Source organism: Gobio gobio (genome assembly GCF_949357685.1).
Source record: "Gobio gobio genome assembly, chromosome: 5".
NCBI classification, from domain to species: Eukaryota; Metazoa; Chordata; class Actinopteri; order Cypriniformes; family Gobionidae; genus Gobio; species Gobio gobio.
The window spans coordinates 41,067,513-41,092,753 of record NC_137101.1 but is presented as its reverse complement, the minus strand read 5'-3'; the positions used below and the strand labels follow the sequence as shown (position 1 = coordinate 41,092,753).

The following is a 25,241-nucleotide window of genomic DNA, read 5'->3' as shown; positions in this document are numbered from 1 at the left end:
TTTTGCACAAAGTGTTGCTTTTGCAAGCGATGTCTGATGTTTTGCATGTTGTGTGTTTTGTGTGTAGAGTTACAAGAAATGGAGCCATATTTTCAGAAATTGTGTGTAAGCAATTAGATAAAACTGTAAATGAATCCAGTTTATTTTAGTTCAGGACTCATAGTCCAGGTGTTAGTAATCTGTGCTTAATCTTTGTTCCAGGCAACAATTTTTTAACTCGCGATTTACTAGATTAGGCCTACTCTTGGCATAATTTAAACCCTGTCCAGGAAACCACCTCTTGAAAATCTGCATTGATAATTCATAAAATGTGGTGTGAGCTCAATTTAAATGACAATTACAGAAAAACACAATCTGACTTAACTATAAACACACAAACTTATACTTTTCACATTTATAATCATAAGCCATTTAAAAAATCATTCACAGTGCAGGGTGGAAAAATTAATTTTGGTATGTAAACTGTATGCTTTACTTGATTTATTTGTGTGCTTTGGTTCATTGTCTTGTTGCATCACATAACCTCTCTAAAGGTTGAAGACATGAACTGCTGTCCTGTATTTTTTTTTTTTTTTTTTTTTATATAACATTGGTTATTGCTAATGACATACAGAGTAATTAATCTACACTGTGAGCCCGGACAAGTTGAATCTACTTAAAAAATTGGAGCAAACTGGTTGCCCTAAAAATTTAGTAATGTGAACTAAAACGAGTACATTTAACTTAAATTTAAGTTAACATTTTAACTTAAACTTTAAACTTGTTTTAGTTAAAAAAATTCAGAACCTAGATAAAACTCCCCCTGCTGCTACTCTGATTTGCATTTGTGTAGCTCACAGCATGTTCATTTACATGTTAAAGCCTCCCCTAGAATTAAGGGGAGGGGGGGTCATGGGGGGACAACTGCCAAGCAAGGCCCACGTCAATTTCCGACAATTTACGGCAGTTTTCGGTGTTGCCTGCAAATTGCCGTGCACAGTCGTAAACCTGAAGTTCCACGGCAATCTACAGTGCCACATACTGACGAAAATCCCACTTTTCATGCAGTGTTTACTTGAGGGGGTACATCATAATTAACTCATTATTAACTAACCATACACTCACATCAAGATGAGAATCACAGACCAGGGGCCTCATTTATAAAACTTTCCGTAGATTTCATCCTAAAAGTGTATGTACTCACAAAAGCTAGATTTTGCATAAACAAAAAAAAAAGTCAGATTTATAAAACAATGTGTACGCCAGAACCTGCGCAAAAATCCCTTTATAAATCACAGCCAGCAGAAGATTGTGCAAACGTGCATCTCCACCCTGCCTCCTCCCTGAAATCACCATATATGGAGCTTACAATGCCTAGTTTTACTATGCATAACCTCATCTGCATATCATTTCCTTGCATATTCCCATCCACGTGACACCATGTTTAACACTGTCGAAGGTACAGGACATTGACAAATATTAGATACGGACTATAAATGCCATTTGTGCCTTAAACAGTACATTGCTGAAAATCATGCAATATCCTTTTAATGTTTTAGAATAAATATATCAAAATATCAATGAAAGCAAAATTGTATAAAATACTTCTCAGATAATTTGTTTAGAATAAAATAGATTCATTCATTTCCACGGGCCAAATGGTATTTTAATTCAAAATATTTAGTTCATTTTAAAGCTACACTGTGTAACTTTTTTAGTCTATTCTTAGCTAAAAACACTTAGTTCTTTCAAAAATATATGTGCTCATTAATGTATATTTACTTCTTTCAAGTAATAAAGTATTCTCGTAAGTTTATTGAAAATACATAAGGTAATGGGATCTAACGATGTTCCCTTTCGTTCAGTCACTACGACGTACGTTAGTGACTAACGAATGGGGGTTTCGCTTAGAAGCCAATTACCGCCGAGAATTCAACAGCGCCCAATGGCAGTGCCAATGCCATGGGCATGCGGAATTTGCATGCGTAACTCCGCCCCACCTCGTGGGTATATAAGGAAGTACGCTGGCAACATCGCATTATGTTTCTGCTTTGGAGCCAAGAGTATCTCTTCACTCCTTCAAGCCTGATCTGAGTCTTCGACAAGCCTTCGAGACGAGCAGCTTTCCAGAGACGTTGGTGTTACGGCGCGTTCCAGTGATCATCATACTGCCTGCCTGCTGATCTGCGCAGTGGTCCGCTAGACAGCTGGTGTGTGGTCCCTGGGCGCTTCGGCGTTCTCTGCGAAGCTTCCTCTCACAAAAGAGCTTACACGTGACGCGTCCTTTTCTGGATGTCTCGTCAGTGTACTTCTGGGTGTGGCCGGTTGTTATCTTCTTCTAATGGGCACAAACACTGTCTGGTATGTTTGGGCTTTCAGCATGCCCAGGCAGTGTTTGTGGATGAGTCATGTTCCCACTGCGGGAACATGACCATCGCGGTGTTGCGGTCAAGACTCCATGACCTTCGTAATGAAGTGAGAGTCCCCTCTACCACACCCCGATCTACTGAGTCCCAGAGGCCCAGTACTTCGGCTGGTGGTCAGGGTGACCTGACGGTTACGGTGTGGAACAAAGCCCCGACGCTCATGCCTCGGGCCACACCCCCGTCTTGCACACTGCAACCTGCGAGTGTCCAGACGCAGATCGCGGGGCCGGCTCCTGCCCCCCCGCGCATCTCGTTTGGCGCTCCGGAGGAAGATGCGATGTCGGTCACCGCATCACAAGGTGGGCTTGAGTCCTCTGAGGATGATGACTCGGCTGTGCTGCCGCCTTCGGGCGCTCCAGCATTGCCCGAGTCGGACCCAGAGCTGACAGCCATGTTGTCTCGGCCGCGAGCTTAGGGATAGAGTGGAACCCTCCGCCCTGTCCCGAACGCTCCAGGCTCGATGATTGGTTTTTGGGAGCGCGCGCTGACAACCGTCAGTCCCCGCCCCCAATGCCTTTCTTTCCCGAGCTTCATGAGGAACTCGCGCGGTCCTGGAAGTCCCCGTTGTCTTCCCGTGACCGTTCGGCGACTTCCTCCGCCTTCTCCGTCCTCGATGGGGCGGCGGTCAATGGGTACACTGGGGTCCCCCCAGTTGAACATTCTGTTGAGATGCAACGGTGTCCTCAGAGCGCTTCAACCTGGCGCGGTGATCCTAAGCACCCCTCCAAAGCCTGTCGATTCACATCAACCTTGGTGGCGAAATCGCACAGAGCCGCGGGGCAGGCTGCTGCTTCTTTGCATGCCATGACGATCCTTCAGGTCTACCAGGCAAGGATCCTCAAGGACATGCACGAGGGTGGAGTTGATCCGGGGCTCTTAAATGAGCTGCGTGCCGCCACCGACCTCGCTCTCCGGGCGACGAAGGTGACCGCACGCTCCCTGGGTCAAGTGATGTCCACAAACGTGGTCCAGGAGCGTCACTTATGGCTGAACCTGGCTGATATGCGGGACACCGAGCGGACCCGGTTCCTCGATGCCCCCATATCCCAGGCCGGCCTCTTCGGCGGGGCGGTTGAGGACTTTGCCCAACAGTTCTCAATCGCCCAGAAGCAGACTGAGGCTATAAAACATGTACTGCCCCGGCGGCCAGCAGCTGCCTCCACCCAGCCGCCGGCACAGTCGCCTCAGTCTGCTCCACGCCGAGGACGCCCTCCTAAGGCTCCCGCCCCTCCCGCCCGGCCCAAGCAGCAGCCTTCACCCGGGCCGGGTGGCAGAGGTCGCCGAAGGAAGGCGTCACAATCCGCTCAGCCCGCCCGCGCCCCGCTAAACGCCAGGCCAAGCGGCGTTCCTGAGACGGATGGCTCAGGGATGGAGTATTCTTTCCAGGAGATGGTAGCAGGATCACTCCTTCCCCCGGTGGAGGGCCGGGGGAGAATCCTTTGTTCAACTGCTGGCCCACGGGTCAGCAGCACCCTAATTTGGTCAAAGAAAGAATTAACACTCCCATCCCTGAGCCCACAGAGTCCGGTGATGACGGTGCACGCCACCCACGGGTCCCGCCACTCGCATCCCACTCTGTCGCCAGCCTCCTGGCAGAGCAGACCCCAGGGGAACGTGCGTCCTTCCCTGGTCTCCTCTGTCAGGACGCAGCAGTCAACCGTGCCCCCGCACCGGGACGCCCCTCAGCCTCCCATGTCCGGGCCGGTGACGCTGCATCGCTGCAAGCCCACACCGGGTACGTCTGTACTCCGTATGACCCCGCTGGCACAGTTTCTGGGAGTCTGGATTCAGCTTCCAGGGCTGTCCCGCTGGGTCGCGCGGCTACGCGATTCAGTTCGCGCAGGTTCCTCCCTGCTTCCGGGGAGTCCGTTCCACTATGATCGGGGCCAATGCCCCCGTCATGCGAGCGGAGATTGCCACCCTACTGGCGAAGGGTGCGATCGAACCTGTCCCTCCAGCCGAGATGAATTCCGGGTTTTACAGCCCGTACTTCATTGTACCCAAAAAGACCGGTGGGCTACGACCGATCCTGGACCTGCGCGTCTTGAACCGTTACCTTCACCGGTTTCCGTTCAAGATGTTGACAGCGAAACGCCTTTTCGAATGCGTTCGTCCAGACGATTGGTTTGCAGCGATCGACCTGAAGGACGCCTACTTCCATGTCTCCATTCTACCTCGACACAGACCGTTCCTACGGTTTGCTTTCGAGGGGCGGGCATATCAGTACGCAGTTCTACCATTCGGGCTATCTCTGTCCCCTCGCATCTTTACGAAGATTGCCGAGGCAGCCCTTGCGCCCCTTCGGCAGCACGGGGTTCGCATCCTGAACTACCTCGACGACTGGCTCATACTGGGTCACTCTCGAGAGCAGGTTTGCGGACACAGAGATTTGGTGCTCCATCACCTAGCCCGTCTGGGCCTTCGGGTCAACTGGGAGAAGAGCAAACTTTGTCCCGCGCAGAGGATCTCTTTTCTCGGTATGGATATCGACTCTATCGCCATGTGCGCGCAGCTTTCGAACGAGCGCGCGCAGTCTCTGCTGACTTCCCTTCGTCAAATCGAGGGCAAGAGTGCGGTTCCACTGAAACTATTTCAGAGGCTCCTGGGGCATATGGCATCTGCAGCCGCGGTGACGCCGCTCGGATTGCTTCATATGAGACCGCTTCAGCACTGGCTACGCGATCGAGTCCCGAGATGGGCATGGCGGTCAGGCACGCTCCGAGTACAAGTGACTCGGGCCTGCTTACAGACTCTCATCCCCCGTGGTCGAACCTCAGCTTTCTACGGACCGGAGTGTCCTTAGAACGAGTTTCCAGGCATGTTGTTGTATCAACAGATGCATCATCCACGGGCTGGGGTGCCATGTGCAATGGACAAGCAGCCGCGGGCTCCTGGATAGGACCCCAGCGCCTTCTGCATGTCAATTGCCTCGAGTTACTGGCAGTACGGTTCGCCCTGCACCGCTTCCGAGCGTTGCTGAGGGGTCAACATGTTCTAGTCAGGACAGACAACACGGCCGTAGTAGCGTACATCAACCACCAGGGCGGTCTACGCTCCCGCCGTATGTCTCAACTCGCCCGCCATCTCGTTTTGTGGAGTCAGAAGCGCCTGAGGTCCCTTCGTGCTGTCCACATCCCGGGAGACCTGAACCGTGCAGCCGACGAGCTCTCACGGATTCAGCCTTTCCCCGGAGAGTGGAGACTCCACCCCCAGACGGTCCAGCTGATATGGGAACGGTTCGGCGACGCACAGGTAGATCTGTTTGCCTCCCAGGACTCTTCCCATTGCTCCCTGTATTATTCCCTGACCAAGGGCACCCTTGGCACGGATGCACTGGCGCACAACTGGCCGCCAGGGCTACGCAAGTATGCATTTCCCCCAGTGAGCCTCCTTGCACGGGTACTGTGCAAGATCAGGGAGGACAAGGAGCAGGTCATGTTGGTCGCCCCGTATTGGCACGGCCAGACCTGGTTTCCAGAACTTCTACTCCTTGCGACAGCCCCTCCCTGGCCTATTCCTCTGAGACCGGACCTCCTCACTCAGAGACGGGGCACCTTTTGGCACCCGCGTCCAGCGTTCTGGAAGCTCCACGTGTGGCTTCTGGACGGGACGCGGCAGGTTTGAGTAGTCTTCCACCTGCGGTGGTTGCTACCATCACTTCCGCTAGAGCTGAGTCTTCGCGACGTCTCTATGCGTTGAAGTGGAACCTCTTCGTCACATGGTGTTCTTCCCGCCAAGAAGACCCCTGGAAATGCCCGATCGGGTCCGTGCTATCGTTTCTCCAGGAGGGGGTGGAGCGAAGGCTGTCTCCTTCCACCCTTAAAGTGTATGTGGCCGCAATATCTGCCTACCACGATCTCCTGGGAGACAAAAAGGTAAGTCAGCACGACCTGATCATCAGGTTCCTGAGGGGGGCGAGGAGACTGAATCCTCCTCACTCTCCTCTCGTTCCCTCTTGGGACCTCTCAGTAGTCTTAAGTGCTCTGCAGAGGCCTCCCTTTGAGCCTTTGCGGTCGGCTTGAGATTAAGTTCTTGTCTATGAAGATGGCTCTGCTGACCGCATTGGCCTCGCTTAAGAGGGTCGGGGACTTGCAAGCATTTTCGGTTGACGAAGCGTGCCTTGAGTTCGGGCCGGCTAACTCTCACGTGATCCTGATCCGGATATGTGCCCAAGGTTCCCACCACTCCGTTCCGAGATCAGGTGGTGAACCTGCAAGCGCTGACTTTGGAGGAGGCAGACCCAGCCTTGGCATTGCTCTGTCCAGTACGCGCTCTCCGCGCCTATGTAGACAGTACGCGATGTTTCAGGACCTCAGACCAGCTCTTTGTCTGTTATGGTGGAGAGCGGAAGGGAAATGCTCTCTCAAAGCAGAGGTTGTCTCACTGGATAGTGGACACCATTGTTTTGGCTTACCAACAGCAAGGTCGACCATGTCCCCTTGGTGTGAGGGCACACTCCACCCGGAGTGTGGCCTCCTCTTGGGCTCTAGTGCATGGCGCCTCGCTAACAGACATCTGCAGAGCTGCAGGCTGGGCGACACCCAACACATTCGCCAGATTCTACAATCTCCGAGTGGAGCCAGTGTCCGACTATGTACTCGCCCCCCCGAGGGGCCGGTAATGGACCAGGCTCTAGGTGTCTTCGCTTGCTCGCCACTCCACTCCACGGACTGGATACGTGTGATATTTTCCTCAGGTGAGCTCCCAGAGAGCCCTGAGCTCCTCCAGCACTGTCGACGCCGACATCAGTTCAGTCTGCCCTTTCGAGCCCAGACCCTCATGTCCGGCCAGGTGCCCCGTGTGCATGGTTCCCTCCGGCGACCCCCACACGAGTATTTCCACCGTAAGCCTCCTCAGTGAGCAGGTGTCTTTCCCTTGGCAAGCCCCTGCCACCCCTAGGGTTAAAAATCCACCTTCGGCTGGTACCCTAGAGATCTTCCATATGCAGCCCTTAGCGGGTCATATGTTAGTTCTTAAGCCCTCCCTACGGGTAGGTATCTTGGCATTCCCTCACTGGGATATGCTTCCCAGTGTATCTTGGTAATCCTGTGATAAGTGGGAGTCCTTCGTCCGTACTAGTCTTACGACAGGGTACTCACACTTACGCAGGGCACTGGATGACAGCTGAGTGGCGTTGTTGTATTGGAACCCCCATTCGTTAGTCACTAACGTACGTCGTAGTGACTGAACGAAAGGGAACGTATGTATGTAACCCTCGTTCCCTGAGGAGGGAACGGAGACGTACGTTTCCTTTGCCACGTCAGCTGTGCTGCCTGGAACGCGGAGTTCAGTCTTGGCTCCTGCAGCAGTAACATAATGCGATGTTGCCAGCGTACTTCCTTATATACCCACGAGGTGGGGAAGAGTTACGCATGCAAATTCCGCATGCCCATGGCATTGGCACTGCCATTGGGCGCTGTTGAATTCTCGGAGATAATTGGCTTCTAAGCGAAACCCCCATTCGTTAGTCACTAACGTACGTCTCCGTTCCCTCCTCAGGGAACGAGGGTTACATACGTAACCGAGACGGTCGCCATGTTGCCCCTAGCCAAAGAGGGACATACCAGTAAATTCAAGCTTCGCCTTTCGCGTTTTAACCGGTTTTAACACTGTGCGCGTCAACTTGTTCAGACTTGTCTGGTGCATGCGCAGAGAGTTTTCATCTCAGCAGCCCAGTAACAGAGTTATACGGAGTTTTCCTGGCTTGTTTATTCCTGGCTCCGTAAGTAATAATAGTTATTGTCATTGTAGATGTGTTTCAGAGTGTGTCATCGCGTAATTCAGTTGATGTCACCTCAGAAGTATTTTTGTGTCAACATACAATAGTGTAATGCTCACCTATTTGAATAATCATTCAGTTATTTTGTTATCAACAATGTTTATTCGTTTATAGAAAATATTTGTTTGTAATGTATGTTGATGGAAATATGTATCAGGTCTGATCAGCATATTAACAATTGTTATACAGAGCGCACTGCAGTGCTAACGTTAAAGCGGCGCACACACTTTTGTAATCCGACACCGCTTGTTAGCAGCAGCAGCGGCAGCTCCGCTCCTTTTAATGCAGCTGCATTTAGCGCCTATATATTAGGGGTGTGCATTGGCACTGCCCTCACAATTCGATTCGATTACGATTCACCAGGTAACGATTCGATTCAATTCGATTCTGCGATGCATCAAAATTCTACTGCACACAACAAGGCAAATTTTTAATCAGTCATGAGGCAATACAAGCAGTCAGATATTGAACAACAGATTTTATTGGCTGCTATGTGTGTATTATCATTCTCCTGTATCTTTGACATAAATGTCATTAAATAAAATAAAATTGAATGGTACAGGGTATTGGATATGGCATTTTCAAACCTGAAAAAGAAAACATAAATCACTGCTTTCAGTGCTTTGAATGAGAAATGTTTCTCTTCTCTCTGCTTTAGAACCATTTGAAATTATATAGAGCAATAATAACCAACTAAGCCAACTTTTTCCAGCAGTGAACATAAGTGTTTTTTTTTTACACACAGTAAAAAGCTCTAAGACAGGGCACTTCATGAACTCCTGTGCAAATATTAATCCGTAATTACAGTCACACTATTGTAACAACAACCACCACCCAGGCACCCAGCAATAAAAATATTCAGTGCAACACACACAGTAACGTTGACACTAGCGACTCGTCAATTCTTGGCTGGGATGTGTCGACTTTTTGTGTTGTTCTTGTTGAAGCCAACTCAGGATGCCAACGATAAACATGGTTCGTGAAGTTAGTTGTATTGCCAACGTGCTTGATTTTAGTGTGGCAGGCGCGTTAGCAGGGCGTAAGCAGTGCATATTTTTCGGCACGGCAAAAATACAGTGGTGGCACGGCAGCGCATCACAGGAGCAGAAGCAGCAGTGCCGCGATCGTTTCGGCGCCGAGTCTATTTTTGCCGCGCTGCTCACGCTGATTTAAAGCCACAGTGATCAAAACTGACCAGATTAACATGGAAAATAACAAATATCACCATGAAATCATGTAACGTTAGTGAAGTGCCCCGTGTGTTTCACAATCACCATGACATCCAGAGCTGTTAAAAAAATTAAAAACACAACACTGCCAGAAGTTTTTGCCCAAACTTCAAAAGCCTGTTTAAATGACTAAAACTAGAAGCATATATTCACTTTAATGTTAACTTACATTTATCATGTGAACTACTTATATATAACAAGTTATATGCATGTGTGTTTGGGACAGAGGGGAACATGGTCGCATTTGCAGCATATGCTGCCCATCATAAATCAAAGCACGAGACAGACGGGTCTCGGAGGAGAAGACCGGAAAATGTGACAATGTACAATATTTGTCTGTATTTGCAATATACGAGCTGTGCCCAGATGTCCGCTTTCCAAGCTTTGGGTGCGTTTTTAATTACCCGTCTATCGCGGTCATCTCCCTCGGCCTCAGCCATCTTGATTGTTGTTGTTATGACCCTGGAAGTAATTGAAACTTCACAACTTTATTGTCCAACTCAAGGCCAGAAAATAAACGGTGACATAATCGATTATGGCACTTTGCCGCATCGATGCTGAATCGTGCATGCCCCGCATTGCGATGCATCGCTGAATCGATTATTGTTGACACCACTACTATATATGGTACAATAAGCTCTGGTTTACGGTTACATTATACAAATGTAACTTATAAGTATAGTTATACAGTTCCTAACTGTGTATCTTCTGTCATGTTATTATCATGTATATTTACCATCCTTATTTGTTCTCTCACAGAAACCACATTTATGTACATATCCACGCAAACCTGTTTATGCCTTGCAATTGGATGACTGAATAAACATTACTATCATCAAAGTTCACTCTGGATTAGCTGCAGTTCTTTCTAGCCGAATAATTAGGCCAGTTGAGTTCCAACCATCCCACTGCGCACAGAATATCCCACAGGCACCATGTCGAATGTGGACGAGGTCGAACTGGAAGCCATGTTAATCTTGGATTAATTCGGCCACCGTAGGAGTTGAAACGAAATCGGAATTGTGAGGAACAGAAACTAAAATTCACTGGATGGTCATATACCTTTTCACCACTAGATGGGGGAAAATATCACACAGTGTAGCTTTAAACAATTCAAATCAAATCAAATTCATGCAGTTTTGCTGGCAATGTGACAATATGATGTTTAGTCTATTTTAATGGAAACAGATAGGCCTACTTATGTATTGCAGTGTAAATACAATTGTCTGACTCGGCGCGTCATTGAAAAAGGAAACGTGCAAATCTTAACTTTTTCTTCCTTCAAATACAGTGGTAGGATATTATTTATAATTTTGTGATGCCTTTACACTTCGGTTGTACAGTAAACTATTAACTTATTCATTCATATCCTCCTGGGATCCAGAGAAAAAAGTTTTTTGAATTGAGTATTTTTTCATGTCATTACATTGTTTAGTGCATAAGAAACAAATGAAAAAAGAAAAAAAAAACGTTTTTGAAAAATGATATTTTATTCATGTTATGATATGTCCTCTGTAGTTGACACCAGGGGCCTGTTTCAGAAAGGAGGTTCAACCAACTCTGAGTTTAAACCTGAACTCTGAGTTGACTTACTCTGAGATGGGAAACTCTGAGTTTTGGGTTTCAGAACAGCTGAATTGAGGTAGTTCAACCAACTCTGAGTAGACTGACTCTGAGTTAAGCTCATGCACTCCAACTATGAAAAGCCACGATCAATGGAGCTCCGAAATTACGATTCACCATGGCAACAGCACCCAACAAAAAGACGTTTGCATACTTCCGGGTCAATACACAAGTTTAATTCTTAATTATTTTAATTAAGTTTAATTTTCATGGTATCCAAAAGGCAAACAAAGAATGTGGCTGCAGCTAAAAAAAATAGATTAAAAAAACATAATTCAATCAGGAAAAGCTTTAAGCATAAAATGTTCATGGGTGTAGGTTTAATGACTTTACAAACATTTGACATATTAAATAAATATCATTCAGTGTCCAATGTGCAGCAGCTTTTCCCACATAGACCCTTTTCACAGTGATGACGTGTTTTAATGGTCATCAATATCGTAAATCCTGCAACGTTTTTTGTATTTTTTTTTAATGTATGTACATTTATAACACTAATACTTTGTATTATATTACTTTTGCATCAAATTACAAAAATCAAGTTACCGCTGCTGTGAGAGTGTTTCTAATACAGCGTCTATGGGAGTGATAGTTAAAATTAACAACTTTCTCTCTTTTCACTGCAGTTATCAATCTCACTGTAATTTTTCCATCTTTTTGAAAGTTTTGAAATCACTATTGTGGAGTTTTTCTTTTGCTATTTGAGCAAATGGAGACACAAAAATATATATATTTAATGTATTCTCTCATTCACCGCTATAAGAGTTAACCCAACTATGACGACTTCAGCTTCGGAAACCCAGAAATGTGAAAAGGGTCTATGCTCTTTTCTCATAATGAAATGTTCTCTGATCCCACCTGTTACATTTATTAATCAGGGGAATGACATTATTGACTTCTACTCAGGCCAGCCAAACACCAGCACCACTGACAGATGAAGAGGAGATGGAGGAAGAATATTAACACCAAACAGGAAAAAGAATAAAGTATTTGTAGGAAATAAAGATGACTATAAAAATGTAAATAAATGTATTTAACAGCTGTTATACCAGCTGTTAACCAGTGGTGGTTATGGCATATATCTCGTACTACCATCTGGCAGCATCCTTCCATTCCATACAATAATCCGTTTTCAGAAAGTGTGATGATGGGTATATGAGTGTCATAAATGCGTCCAACCACTGGAAATCCTAAAGGAAATTCGAATTATTAGGTTACTTCTAGAGGATTATCAAGTGAACGTCAGGATCCTGTATGAAAGGACATGCCATTTTTGTCAGTTTGACAGTGTCCTCATGATGAAAATATGAGCAATGAATGTTCCTGCAAAGAATGCTTTTCTTACTTAGTATTTTTGTCAAATGGCAGAAAATGTAATTTGTTTTAAGTAAACTTTGCTTACTTTAGATTTAGATTTTTATATTTATACTTGAAATACGACCAAAATACTCAGTAAGAAAAGCATTTGTGGCGTTTGAATGAATGAATAAAGTATTAAACACTGCTGATGCTTTAAAAAGCTGGAGAACGAAAGAAACTCTGGGTTTACCAAAGAAAACCTGCTCCTGACCAGGTTAGGTTCACAGAGTAAGTTACCCTGGTAACTGACTCTGAGTATAAGTTACCTCTCTTTCAGAAACGGGCTTGACTTACCCTGCTTTCTCGGGTTTGACATACCTCCCATTCTGAAACCGAAAACCCAGAGTTTCCCTTATTTCAGGGTTAACCTACTCAGAGTTTTCACTTAACCTCCTTTCTGAAACGGGCCCCAGGACTCAGTTGTTTACAAAATAAAATGACATGAAATTGCATGTATAGGCAAAAACAATGGTATTTATTTTGAATGCATCAATCAATTTTTAGGTTTCAAACTTTGTTTAAAGATGATTCTGAACTATGTTATGAAAGATATAACGAAATGCATTGATATATACCATTTTACTTTATGCAATATGTGGGTAAAATGGCCATACTTGGATTTTCCCATTCAGTATAATGCATCTAATTTGCATATTAATGTGTTCTTGGTGCAACATGTAATGAAAAAATAAGTGTAATAATGGGAGTAATAATTGGCAACATTTTCATAATAATATCTTATATTTCATAGGAATATTGATATGCAATTTCTTTCCCTATTCACTTGTAATGTCTCCAAAATGCCTGATAAACATGATTTAAATCCTGGCGTCCACTACAGTGGACATTTATGAAATCAATGCCGTTTTGTAACAGAAAGTCATATTTTGATTAGAAACCCCCTTAACATTTTCCTGAGATGTTGTTTATAACAAACAATTTGAAAATTAATCAGATTTAAATTATAATTAAAACATTATCATATTTTATTATAAGTTGTTGTTGTCCTGGTGGAACCTCCAAACATTTGGTATCTCTGCAAAGCCCCGAATGTTCTCTTAACAGGACATCCAGACTGTGACATGTATGATGTCAGAGAAATTCACTAAAATATACAGTATAATTTTTCCCTTCAAATGAAATTTCTGTACTGGAGTACAGAGACAAAATAACAGAAATCATGGCAAATGTCCAAATAGATATGGACCTAACTGTAGATGTTAATTCTCACTTCGGTAATCTTAACCTAATGAAAATGTTTGGGAAACATACATGTGCTTTTAATCTGTGCTTCAATGTATTAACCTTAAAGGATTAATCAACTCCAAAACTAATTTTCCTGATAATTTACTCACTCCCAATCTGAAACAATTTTCATAGCATTTCATTTTCTCCATAGGAACAATCAATAAATTACCCTTGCACATCTGCAGGTAATAGATAAGTGCATTAGAGAAAAAACTAATGTCAAAAAAATAAAAATATCTTTTATTGACAACGTTTCGGTCCCATGACCTTGTATATGCCTAATGAAGGTCATGGGCCCGAAACGTTGTCAATAAAGGACATTTTTTTATACGTATGCAAGTACTGATAGTGTGTGGGATCTTTTCATTTTTGATTTTTGACTTATAAACTATTAAAGACTGACCTACTGTAACTATCCAAGGTTGTTTTTAAAAAAAGAGAATACTTATATTTTTATTTATTAGTTATATTTATTACAATTATATTTTACTTATTTGTAATAGGCTACTAATATTTATTATATTATACTTTTTTAAAATAAAAACAAACACATATCTGACAAACATTTAAATTGGCTCCTGCCATGGTGTTTTATTATCTTATTATTATATCTCCTGAACTTGACAAAGCTTTGAGCAAGCATCCCAATCGCTGTTTTGTGCATTATTTGATAACTGGACTTATTCAATGATTCTTGGCTGGGTTAACACTCCCAAAAACTTAATTTTTAATAATCTTCAGTCAGCTCTCAAAGAGCCTGAAGTAGTAGATAGATTATTAGCAAAAGAAGTAGAGAAAGGGTATATGATTGGTCCCTTTGATAGTTCCCCCTTTTCAGTATTTCGTATTAATCCTTTAGGAGTAGCTACAAGGAAGTATACTGGGAAAAAAAACGTTTAATAATAGATCTGTCAGCTCCTCATGACAATGTTCATGTACCTAGCATTAACAGTTTGATTCCGCTCCCTAATTTTTCGTTGTTTTATGCTTCAGTAGATCATGCCATTCAGTTCAAATCAGCTGGTAAGGGCACTTGGCTGGGCAAAGCCGACATCGTCAATACTTTTAAAATGATGCCGGTTCACCCTTATCAGTGGTACCTCTTCGGAGTTCAATGGCGTAAAAAAATTTTTTTTTCTCTGTTAGACTTACGTTCAGCTGCCGCAGCAGCAGCCCTCGTATTTTCGATACTTTATCGGAAGCGCTCTGTTGGATTATTTTATTAACAAGGTTCGGGAGAAGCACGTTCAGATAATTGACACAGGTGGAGAGCACTCAGTCAAACAACAATAGAGGTGTATATAGATACGCAGCAGTCCTACTTCCGTTTTTTGACAGTTATCAGCAACCCTCCACCACCCCTTCTCCACACTTTTTACTCTAAACCACTTACCCTTAGCCTAATTCCGAGCTCGAAGCCCTCCCCCCGGACAGCACGCCAAATACGCATTAAATTACTCTATAAATTATATGCAAGTGCAAACTCGTGAAATAACTGTAAGCTGCCTTTTGTGCTTCATTTGTTAGACGATTTCTTGGTCGTGGACTATCCAAATTCTAAACCTGAGCGATGTATTAATATTCTGAAAGAAACTTTTAATAAGCTAGGTATACCCCTCTCAGAAGAAAAAACTGTGGGGCCATCAAATACTATCGAATTCCTCTGTATTAGACAGCAATCTCATGCAAGCTTCATTACCTCTAAATAAACTTGATTGCATCAGGGAGGTTATACTTTTTTTTAAAAAAAGCATTTCAATCACAAAGAAAGAACTACTCTCTCTGTTAGGGCATTTAAATTTCCCGATGCGAATCATTCAGCAAGGTTGCTTTATCATTTCTAGACTTATTTCTAGACTTACTTCTAGACTTATTTCTAGACTTCTAGACTTCAAAACAGTCGAGAAATTGCACGATTTTATCAAATTAGATTCAGGTTGCAAATCCGAGCTGCATTTTTGGTCTCTTCTATTTGAAGGGTGGAACGGGATTTCTTTTTTTTTATAACGATTTAGTAGAGACTTCTATCAACCTCAAGTTCTTTACCAATGCCGCTGCTCCTATCAGATTCTGAGGTTTTTTCAACAATAATTGGTTTGCTAGCACTTGGCCAAAGGACTTGTTGAATCTTCCTACAAACACACTATCAACAGCGCTGTTAGAATTATATCCTGTAGTCGTAGCCTGCATTCTTCGGGGCAATCAATGGTCCAGAAAACAAATTCTAGTTTACTGCGACAATGCAGCAACGGCTCACATTATTAATAAAGGGCACTCAACATTTCCCTTCATTAATACATTTTTTAAGGCATCTTAAGTGGACATGCATTATCTGTAAATTTTATGCTCCGCGCTAATCACATACCCGGCCTCAATAACAAAATAGCTGGCTGTCGGTCTTATTTTAAATTTCAGGAGTTCAAAGCTATGTGCCCAGATGCCTCTCCTTCGAGCCTGCCTTGTCCAGCATTCGCCCTGACTGTTCTCGAATAAACATCACTCTGCAGTTTTATCTTTCCGCAGCTTCTCTGTACATGAGATCAGGTCTAGCCAAATCTATATTTAAAGTGTATGACTCGGCTTGGATTCTATATTTTACCTTTTGCTCCACCTTTTCAGGTCCTATTTTGCCTGTTAACATTGCTATCGTATGTTCATATATAACACATTGTCATTTAGCACAAGAAATGCAGCCCTCCACCTTTAAAAGTCAGGTTTCAGGCATTCAGTTTCATCTATGATGCTTGGATCCATCCGTCTGCAGTATTTTGGGGCATCCATCCATCCGTATGCTCCTCGATGGCATCAAAAAAGAAGTGCCAAAAGGCAAAGACAAAATCCTTCCTCCTGCATTCTTTCTCGTAAAAAAAAACAAAACATGGTTGTTAAACTGAGACAGGGGTGCTTCAGTCCTTACGTGGATTCACTTTTAGAAGCCGCTTTCCTCAGTGCTTTTTACGGTTTTCTCAGGGTGGGTGTGAATACACTACACCCAATAACAATTTTGACCTCTCTCATGATCTCACGTGTCTGATATCACCTTTGATGAACTTTTTTTTTCTCCATATTCCTTAAACATTCAAAGTCTGACAAATAGGGTAAAGGTATTCCTGTTGCCATTGCTCATACTAATACAGTTTTTTGCCCTTTTTATTCCATGTCCCGGTAGTTTTCGTCCTCATGCTCATCCTGATGAACCTCTATTTGTCACTAAGGAGAAAAAAGCCATGTCCAGATCCAGGTTTGCAGCTCGTCTCCGTTTGGTCGGCAAAACCTGTGGCCTCTCGCCAGAGCAATACACGACTCACTCCTTTAGCATTGGAGCAGCTACATCGGCGGCCTCCGTCACAACGATTCCACACTGTGAAAGCTGATATCTTTTGTTGCATGTGAACGTTACGTTCGTCCTGGACTCAAGGACATTTTAGATGCTCAAAAATGTATGGGATCTGTCTAATCTAGGTAAAGGGTTCTCTGCAATGAATTGTCTTTTTCTCTCCCTACTTCAATGTTTTGTTTGATTTTATCGTTGTTACGTCGTTCTATTCATCGGATGCAATTGCGAACATTAATTCAAAATAATTCCAAAGGGTGTATGCTTCCCCCTTTACGATCACAGTTGCTTAGCTGCTCAAAGCAACATGCTTTTGCAGGTCGCTTGGGGTGATGCTTCCCCCCCATAAATAGATTATAAGTCCTGCATTGACCATTCTATTGTTCAGTTGTGGTGGGGGGTATCAGCATATGGTTGTTTTGGGGGTTGCCTTGCTGCTCTCCCCGCTCTGTCCGGGCATGGGTGCATGGACAGGCGTGGAGAGTTCTTGCCCAGAACAGAACCATACCGCCAACGCTAACTGTATGCTTTTATTGTCAACAACAATAATAAACAGTATACTTGACGAAGTGGTCCTGACGGAAGTATATTTATTGTAAATATCAACTTAAACAACATTAATGTAATCAAATTAAATATAAAACCAAAGCTATTTGTCAGGATATTAATGTTTTGTCTAGTTTGTTATAGAAAAACAAGCTAAGCTATGGCATAATTTGTTACACAAAATTAAATGTATTTATCAATTCCTCCGACTTTACATTTACTTACTCCTCTGCAACAAGCCAGTTACTAACAAACACAAGCTCATTTACATTTTCAGATGATAAAGAAAGTCTCTTCTTCTGTACAATATGACCAGCAAGAGAAAACAGCCTTTCACAGGATGCAGCCAATAGGGCTAACTTTCTCTTTGGTGGCTTTGATGTTGTTGCTTCCACAGGTTTCCCTGCAACAACCCTCGGTTCCTTGAGTAAGTTGTTGACTGAGGCCCACACCTCACCCCTCTCAGCTCTGGGTATAGTGTACACTTGAGGTCCTTGAATCTCGGGTCCAATGCAGCAGCATTGAGACATTGAGAATGAATGGGGGAAAGTCACGTGAGAGAAGGCAATGTCTCCATCACGCTATGATTGGATATGATTGGTTTGTGAGATAAATCCCACCTCTTGTTTCCGTGTGCGTTCTCGTTAATGGGAAGACTAATTAAAAAGTAAATAAACAACTCAGCCAGTGAGAGATAGGCTTGGGGAAATTAAAGGTACATCTTCATGTCTGTGACCAGTGTGTACAAGCTTGATGACTGCTGAAAATAAGATGACTATTAAAAAGAAAAGCTTAACATTATTTCAAAAATAATATGAATTGTTTAAATTGTTACTGCCTTTAGTTGTTATTTTGGAATAAGTGTAAAAATGCATGAAATAAAAAATAAAGTGGAAAATTAAAAAAAAAAAATCGAGGGATCGACAAAGGCACAATAAAGACTTAATCTGACGCACGTCAATCGAAAGCGATCCACTGAGGGAGTTGAACTTTTCCGACATCATAAGGGATTTTTCGTCCTGAAAAAGCTTAAAGGGATAGTTCACCCAAAAATGAAAATTACTCACCCCCAAGTCATCCTAGGTGTATATGACTTTCGACCGACCGCATTCCATGGAAAAGTGTTGAATGTTGAAAGTGAAACTCAAGATGCGTACGTGACGTCATGACGAGCGTACCTGGTCTTGTTAGTCTTTCGATCGGCAGGGTAACTTTCAACAATTTTTCCATAAATTGAACAGGGAAGGCGGTCGGTCGAAAGTTTACTTGATGAAGTTTTAAATATGGATATTTTTCTTACACAAACGCATCGATTCGCTTCAGAAGGCCTTTATTAACACCCCAGAGCCGCGTGGAGCAGTTATTTGATGTTCAGATGCACTTTTTATGGACTTCAAAAACAGAGCAACTATGAATCCAATTCTAATGTTTGGATTAGCCTGGACTTTTGTAATATAACTAATATAAGAAAGAAGAATGTCATATACACCTAGGATGACTTGAGGGTGAAGCCATTGTATTGTAGACCCCATGATCTGATTAAATTTTCAGCATTATAAAAAAGATTTTCAGAAATGAATGTTTGTATGAAATTTTAAAATAAAAATGAGTGAAAGTTTGTATATGAAAGGTTTATTGCATTTTTGCAAAACAAAAGGCTTATTTTATAGGAAGACGGCGCTGATGTAGGCAGTAGTTCTAAGTAGCCTGTGCAATACTATGTTCCAATATGTAGTTCATGCAGTAATATATGTGTATATTTTATATGTCAGGTATACCTATAGGTTTGGATGTTTTGTTAATGCCATTTATTATTCCTGCAAAATAAAAGGCTGATAACTTGCGCTTTGTGATTAAGAAGATTGAGTGAATGTAGATAATAGTGCTGGTGGATGAAGGGCCCCTCAGGAGGTAAAGCCCAAGGGCCTCTAAAAGTCTTAATGCAGCCCTGCCGTTGAGGAAGAGAAGTGTGGGTCGTAAATGTATCTTCGGTTGTTCCAACGCTTGTGTTTTATTTTTTCCTACCATACGTTGGTTAAGTACAAAACGGCTTGAATTCATACACTTAAGAAGGAGGTATTTGTGCTAGCTCATGACTTGTAGGGCCCTATGATTTCCGCGATCACCGAATCGCGGACGGAATTGCGGAATTGGCATATTAACGCGGAATCTATTGTTAACGCGGAATTTCCCGGAATTTGACATATTTGGAATGAAATGCGGTTTTGTGTGGGAGAAGAACGTATGTCTGGGGAAATGCAGACCGGGGGAAGCAAATTTGGGCAACACAACCCCTCCCGTCATTTCAGCTCCTCCTTCAAAACACTGAAAGTATGGCGAAGCGGCTCCACGGCTCTGCTTTCGTCGGCGAAAAAGTTAAGAAACTCAACGATAAGCCCTCAGTACCGAGCCGAGCAGTTCCCTCAGGGAGTGCTTGCTGTATTTTGCCTTGTTTTTAATGCACTTTATTGTACTGTATGGGAAATAATGCCTTAAATGAACTTGAGAGGAAATGAGATGCGCAGGTCAGCGCGTCTTATGTTGCCTTCACGTGCTCTCGGAATTATCGTAATATACAAGTTTCCTAGGTAAACATTGCACATGAACGCCCTCACATTTTGAAACTTGAATGCAATGCGCTCGTAATCACGACTTCAGAAGTCGGAATCATCAAATTTCCGATAGCACGTGAAGGCAGCATTATCCACACCATGTTTGGCTGAGGTAGCTCTTAAAGTGACAGTAGCACTGATAATGTCTGTCATTAATGTTCAAAGAACAACGGGAACAGAAGATTGTAGCTTTAATGATGATTAATCTATATTTCACTTATTATTTATGCAGTTAAGAAAGGTGTTGATAACTTTATTCAATTTCTGTGTAGACTATGTCTGAGAGGGAAGGCCACAGGCAAATATAACATTTATTATAATAGATTTATGTAAAGATTGTTTTAAGTTCAATTAAATTAAAAGTTAAAAGTTTTTTTAAAGCCTAATAAATGTTGAAATTGGTAGCTTTCGGTTATACTGTAATGTAACGTCATCAATGTTTCATATAGACATTAATATCAGTGATACTGGCCTTCATTCATAAAAAGATGCCATTACAACACACATTTAAAATATGCTGTCTTTAAATTGTTTCTAAATTAATTTGGAGAGTAACTGAAATTATTACAATATCAAAATATAAAAAACTCCAATGTTTTTAATTGCAATTAATCATGATTAATTACAGAAACAATTTGATTAATTCTTTTATTTTCTTATTATCAATTCACAGCACTAATATCTAGTTGTGACTTGAAGTGCTTAGAGTGCAGTATTATGTTGCAGTATTTGTCCTGAAAAGTAAATGTGATGTTTGTTACCTCAATAAATTTAAGGTCATTCCTATTTTATGTTTTATGTTCTATTATATTAACATTAAAAACACTCTTTTTACGACTAAAATAACAGTTAAGGGTAAAAAAAACTGAATTCCCAAAAATTAAAACGAAAAAAAAAAAGGAATTAGCAAAAATTAAAACGGAAAAAACGGAATTTGGGAAAAAATAAAATGGAATTTGGGAAAAAATAAAACGGATTTCATAGGGCCCTAGACTTGATAGGCATTTCTCTGATGATTGTTTCACCAATTTCGGGATGGTGGCCACGGGGTTTGCGAGCAACCTTCAGTTAGCAGAGATGGCAGTTCCTATCCTTTACACTGTTGGGACATCGTTTATGCGACAATTATTTAATGACATTTAACAAAAGATACATTTTATAACATGACATTAACATAACTTGTAATTAGATATTAGCAAGTGACTAGAGAAGTTGAATGTCAGTGTGACCTGTTACGAAACTGCAGAAGTGTTTAGGAGTAGAGGTATGCTTTAATATAAAACCTCATAATTGAAGTATTGCCCTGTGTATTTTAAACAATTCATAGTTTTCAAGTGACATCCCACCATTATAGGAACACAAGGCTTTCCTCCATTGCCCGCCAGTCATTTTTACCAGGTTTTTTAATATACACCTTATTGTTGGTGCATACTTTGTACAGACAAGCAAATTAACGCAGAATATTAATGCAACACAAGGTTCCTTGTTAAGTGTTTTTCCCATCGAAAAACCATTATAAAGAAAATGCGTTGCGTCCATATTCTTGGCTCATCTACTCGCCTGTATAGAATATGCACCATCAAAAAGGTGTAAACTGAATTGTATCTTTTACTGTCACTGTTTTAGTACATTAAGGCACTTTAAGGGTGGGCTGCACTACTGATTATTTAGCCTGGTGTTGGTTCATCCCGATAAGCCCTTTAATTCTAACAGTCTTATGGTCTACATAGTTCTGTGTTTAAAATGAAGTGGTGCAACACCACTTGATTTAAAATAAAACCCAGATCAACAAAACCTTGATTAGCGTTAAACTTTGCTTAATTTAATTCATATTGGTGCAACTCACCCTATAAGTGTTTTTCACATTAAGCGTTTTAAAAACATCCTGCTGTTTTTAGTGATTGAAATTACATTTACATTTATGCATTTGGCAGACGCTTTTATCCAAAGCGACTTACATTGCATTCAAGGTACACATTTTACATTTTTTTTTGTCAGTTCTTGCTTTCCCTGGGAATCGAACCCATGACCTTGGCGTTGCTAGCGCCATGCTCTACTGTTTGAGCTATAGGAAAGCTGTATATGCTGTATATGGATCACAAGTGCCCAAAACGTGCATCTTGTTCACATATTTTAGTTTTTAAGATGGGCAGCCTGAGCTAAATTATACCTACCCTGAGCTAAAGGCCAACCACCCACCCCCCGTCAGCATCCAGAAACCCATTTTATGTCCGATTTTACCCACTAAAGTGGGCAAATTACCTGTTGACCCCTGACAACCGGCGCTGCCTTCCACCCCACCGCCCGGAGCCCCGCCCCGCCCCGCCCCCATCCACAAACCCAGTATTTGTCTGATTACGTATCCTGATGGGCACGTGGAGCACCCCCTAGTGTGTCTGTTTGTTTTTTGATTTGCGCTCTCCATATGCCGTTTAAGGGCACAATTCGAAAGAGCCAGGAGCTTGGGCGGACACGTGGAGTTTTGCCAACGTGGTTTGCCCGCAAGTTCGTCAGGGCGCCGCCATTTCAAATTGCAAATTTTTGGCTAATAACTCTGAAAACACACAAAATTATATTTTGTGTAGTGTACGTGGGACCGGTTCGAAAGAGCCCAGTCTCGGGCGAATCTGTGGAGTATTTCCAACATATAGGGAATATTTGTTTTTAAAAGTAGATTTTATATGATTCATTTTTATTTGCACTGAAATGACTTGAAAGTTAGATAAATGTGTCCGGCTGAGTGTGATTAGTACAGTAGAGCTGGTTTAATCAATAAAAATGATAGCAAAAGTGAAATGTCATCTAAAAATGCAGTGCCTGTAGACACACTTTTCCCCCAGGCCAGTTTCCCATCCCTTTGTACACGCCCCTTTGTTTTAGAAGGCTGCCGATTGGTCGAGACCCCACCTTTGCACTCTTGACGGTCCAAAAGGGTATAAATAACCACTGCACACTATTTGTCACTCATTTACATTTTCTGCGTTCACTCTCACTCTCATACATCATCACTTTACACACACATACATTGCATCTGGTTCCGGACAAGTTTCTCACTTTTGTTTGTATTTTTATTAATTTGTTTTCTTTCTTCGTGATTTTTCCAGGATGGGTTGCGAGGCTTGCCCGATCTGTTTTCGCGGCTACCACCAGGTGAGCCAGCTCCTAACCCTGACCCACGGTGTGAAAAACAAGGCGGAACGTAAGCTGCCCCTCTCACTTCAGTCGGGACGGGTGGATGTTCGCAAGGGCACCTGCCCTGTGCCCGGCTGCGGCAGGTCCACTACCTGGATGGGCCGCCATCTGATGGGGCACCCCCTGAGCCGCCACGGTCCCCCGGACCCCCTGATCCGCCATGGTCTCCCAGACCCCCTGAGCCATCATGGTCCCCTGGACTCTCTGAGCCGCTGTGGCCCCCCTCCCCGGTTGGTCTTTCTACGGCTCGAGGACACGCCTACCGGGAGGGGGGAGTAATGTCACATGTTTAGTCTGTTTTGGTTGTGAGCAGTGTTGGAAATTGCCGTTTCCTCCCCAGTTCTTTGGTTTGTCAATAAGTAGACGCAAGAGATTCAGTAAAAGTATAAAAGTAACTTGGAAGTTTAATAAAGCAAAATCAGATCAGCTTCTGAGCTCAGGATTACAGAACAGCAATATCAGTAATGCCATACAGGCCGTCTGTAATGTCTCTCAAGGCTAAGTATGCAGTTTATATTCTTGTGTTGGTGACGCCTTTCTCCTGGTCCGATGGACACCTTCCAATGGCCTTTGATCCTCTCGACCTCCCCTATTTGGCATCTGCACACAAAATTATACCAAGCATAGCCGCTCTCCCACTGCTAGTTCAAGGTTTCAAATACTTTCGCTATCAGAGTGTGCCTCAAGTTAATTCATATGGTGACTGGCTTTAGTCACCATAGGCCTCTGCTGTAAGTGGTTACACAAGCATATTAAAAGATTCCAAACATATTGTAATATACCAAACATAGTTAACCTTTTTAGATAACACATAATTGTCCCATAAAACATAATTATCCCACAATTCCCTCTCTTGATCTCAACGAGATCACATCTCCTCCACATGACTTTCCATATCATCCCCCCTTTGGGACTTTAGGCGAGTCCCATACCTATGCCCTCTGGTTAAGTCCTGTCCCCATAAGTTCAGCCCTTTCTTTCAACATTCAAGTCATGGCTGAATCCAGCCAGTCATCATTCTCAATCACTTCCCTCATGTGGACAAGACTTAACTGGAGTATGAGGTCAAACATCTCCCCCCCTTTTTTTGGCTAGAGAGGAGTAAAAGACCCCACCTCCCTAATCTAATGGATCTGTTAGGGGATGACAACCACACATCAAATTTCAGTGCATTACATTCACTACAATTCGATTATTATACCAGGGTATCACTACTTCAGTAGATTCATTTTCAGTGACTCATACTATTAATCAGTAGGTTATATATGTCTCATGATGCCAGAGGAACTCACAGACGCTTCCGGTGGCCTGGAGCGCTATCTGGGTTGCTCCACCGTTGCCAAGTGTACTCAGTCTTGCTTTGAGTGCTACTTGGTGTTGGGGCTGACAGCGGGTTTTTAAACCACCAGTAGAGTCAACCCAGTTGCTAAGCACTGATGTGCTCGTCGATCCTCTTCCTCTTTGGCTTGCATAGAACTTCACATCATATTTCAAAATTCCAATATAAACTTTCATATATGCTTTTTCCCTCATTCATGTGATCTAGAAAATATATAACCTTTCAAATCATTCCCTTTAAATCTTGTTGTATTATCTCGTAACATGGATAATGACCTGCTTCTGACTCTCAAATGTCCCCTCTTATTTACATTTGAAAATGTTATGAGTAAAATAATAAGAAATGAAAATAATATATAAAAATAATTAAACATTGTGTGGGAAGGGGCTCTTTTTTATAAAAATAACAAACAAAACATCCTCCTATTCTTTCTGCCTACACTACCCATTCTAACCACAAATTGCTGTCATAATATCCTGTTTCCATGGTCAGCACATCTAATGGTGTTAATCTGCTATAATCAATGCTTTTAATTGTTTTGCTAGGGCCTTTGGTTAGGTTTTTACTTGTTGGTT

At 42.8% G+C, this 25,241-nt stretch overlaps 1 protein-coding gene across 1 annotated transcript in view; it reads left to right on the top strand.

Moving 5' to 3' along the window:
• LOC307127187 (lactase/phlorizin hydrolase-like) overlaps positions 1-18,012 on the top strand; it is a gene marked incomplete at both ends in the record, with an annotated part of 28,968 nt that extends 10,956 nt beyond the window's left edge. Inside the window, one exon of the mRNA XM_079818295.1 lies at positions 17,921-18,012. Within this exon, the coding sequence (XP_079674421.1) occupies positions 17,921-18,012 (92 nt within the window). The remainder of the gene's footprint in view (positions 1-17,920) is intronic.
• Between the last annotated feature and the right edge of the window lie 7,229 nt (positions 18,013-25,241).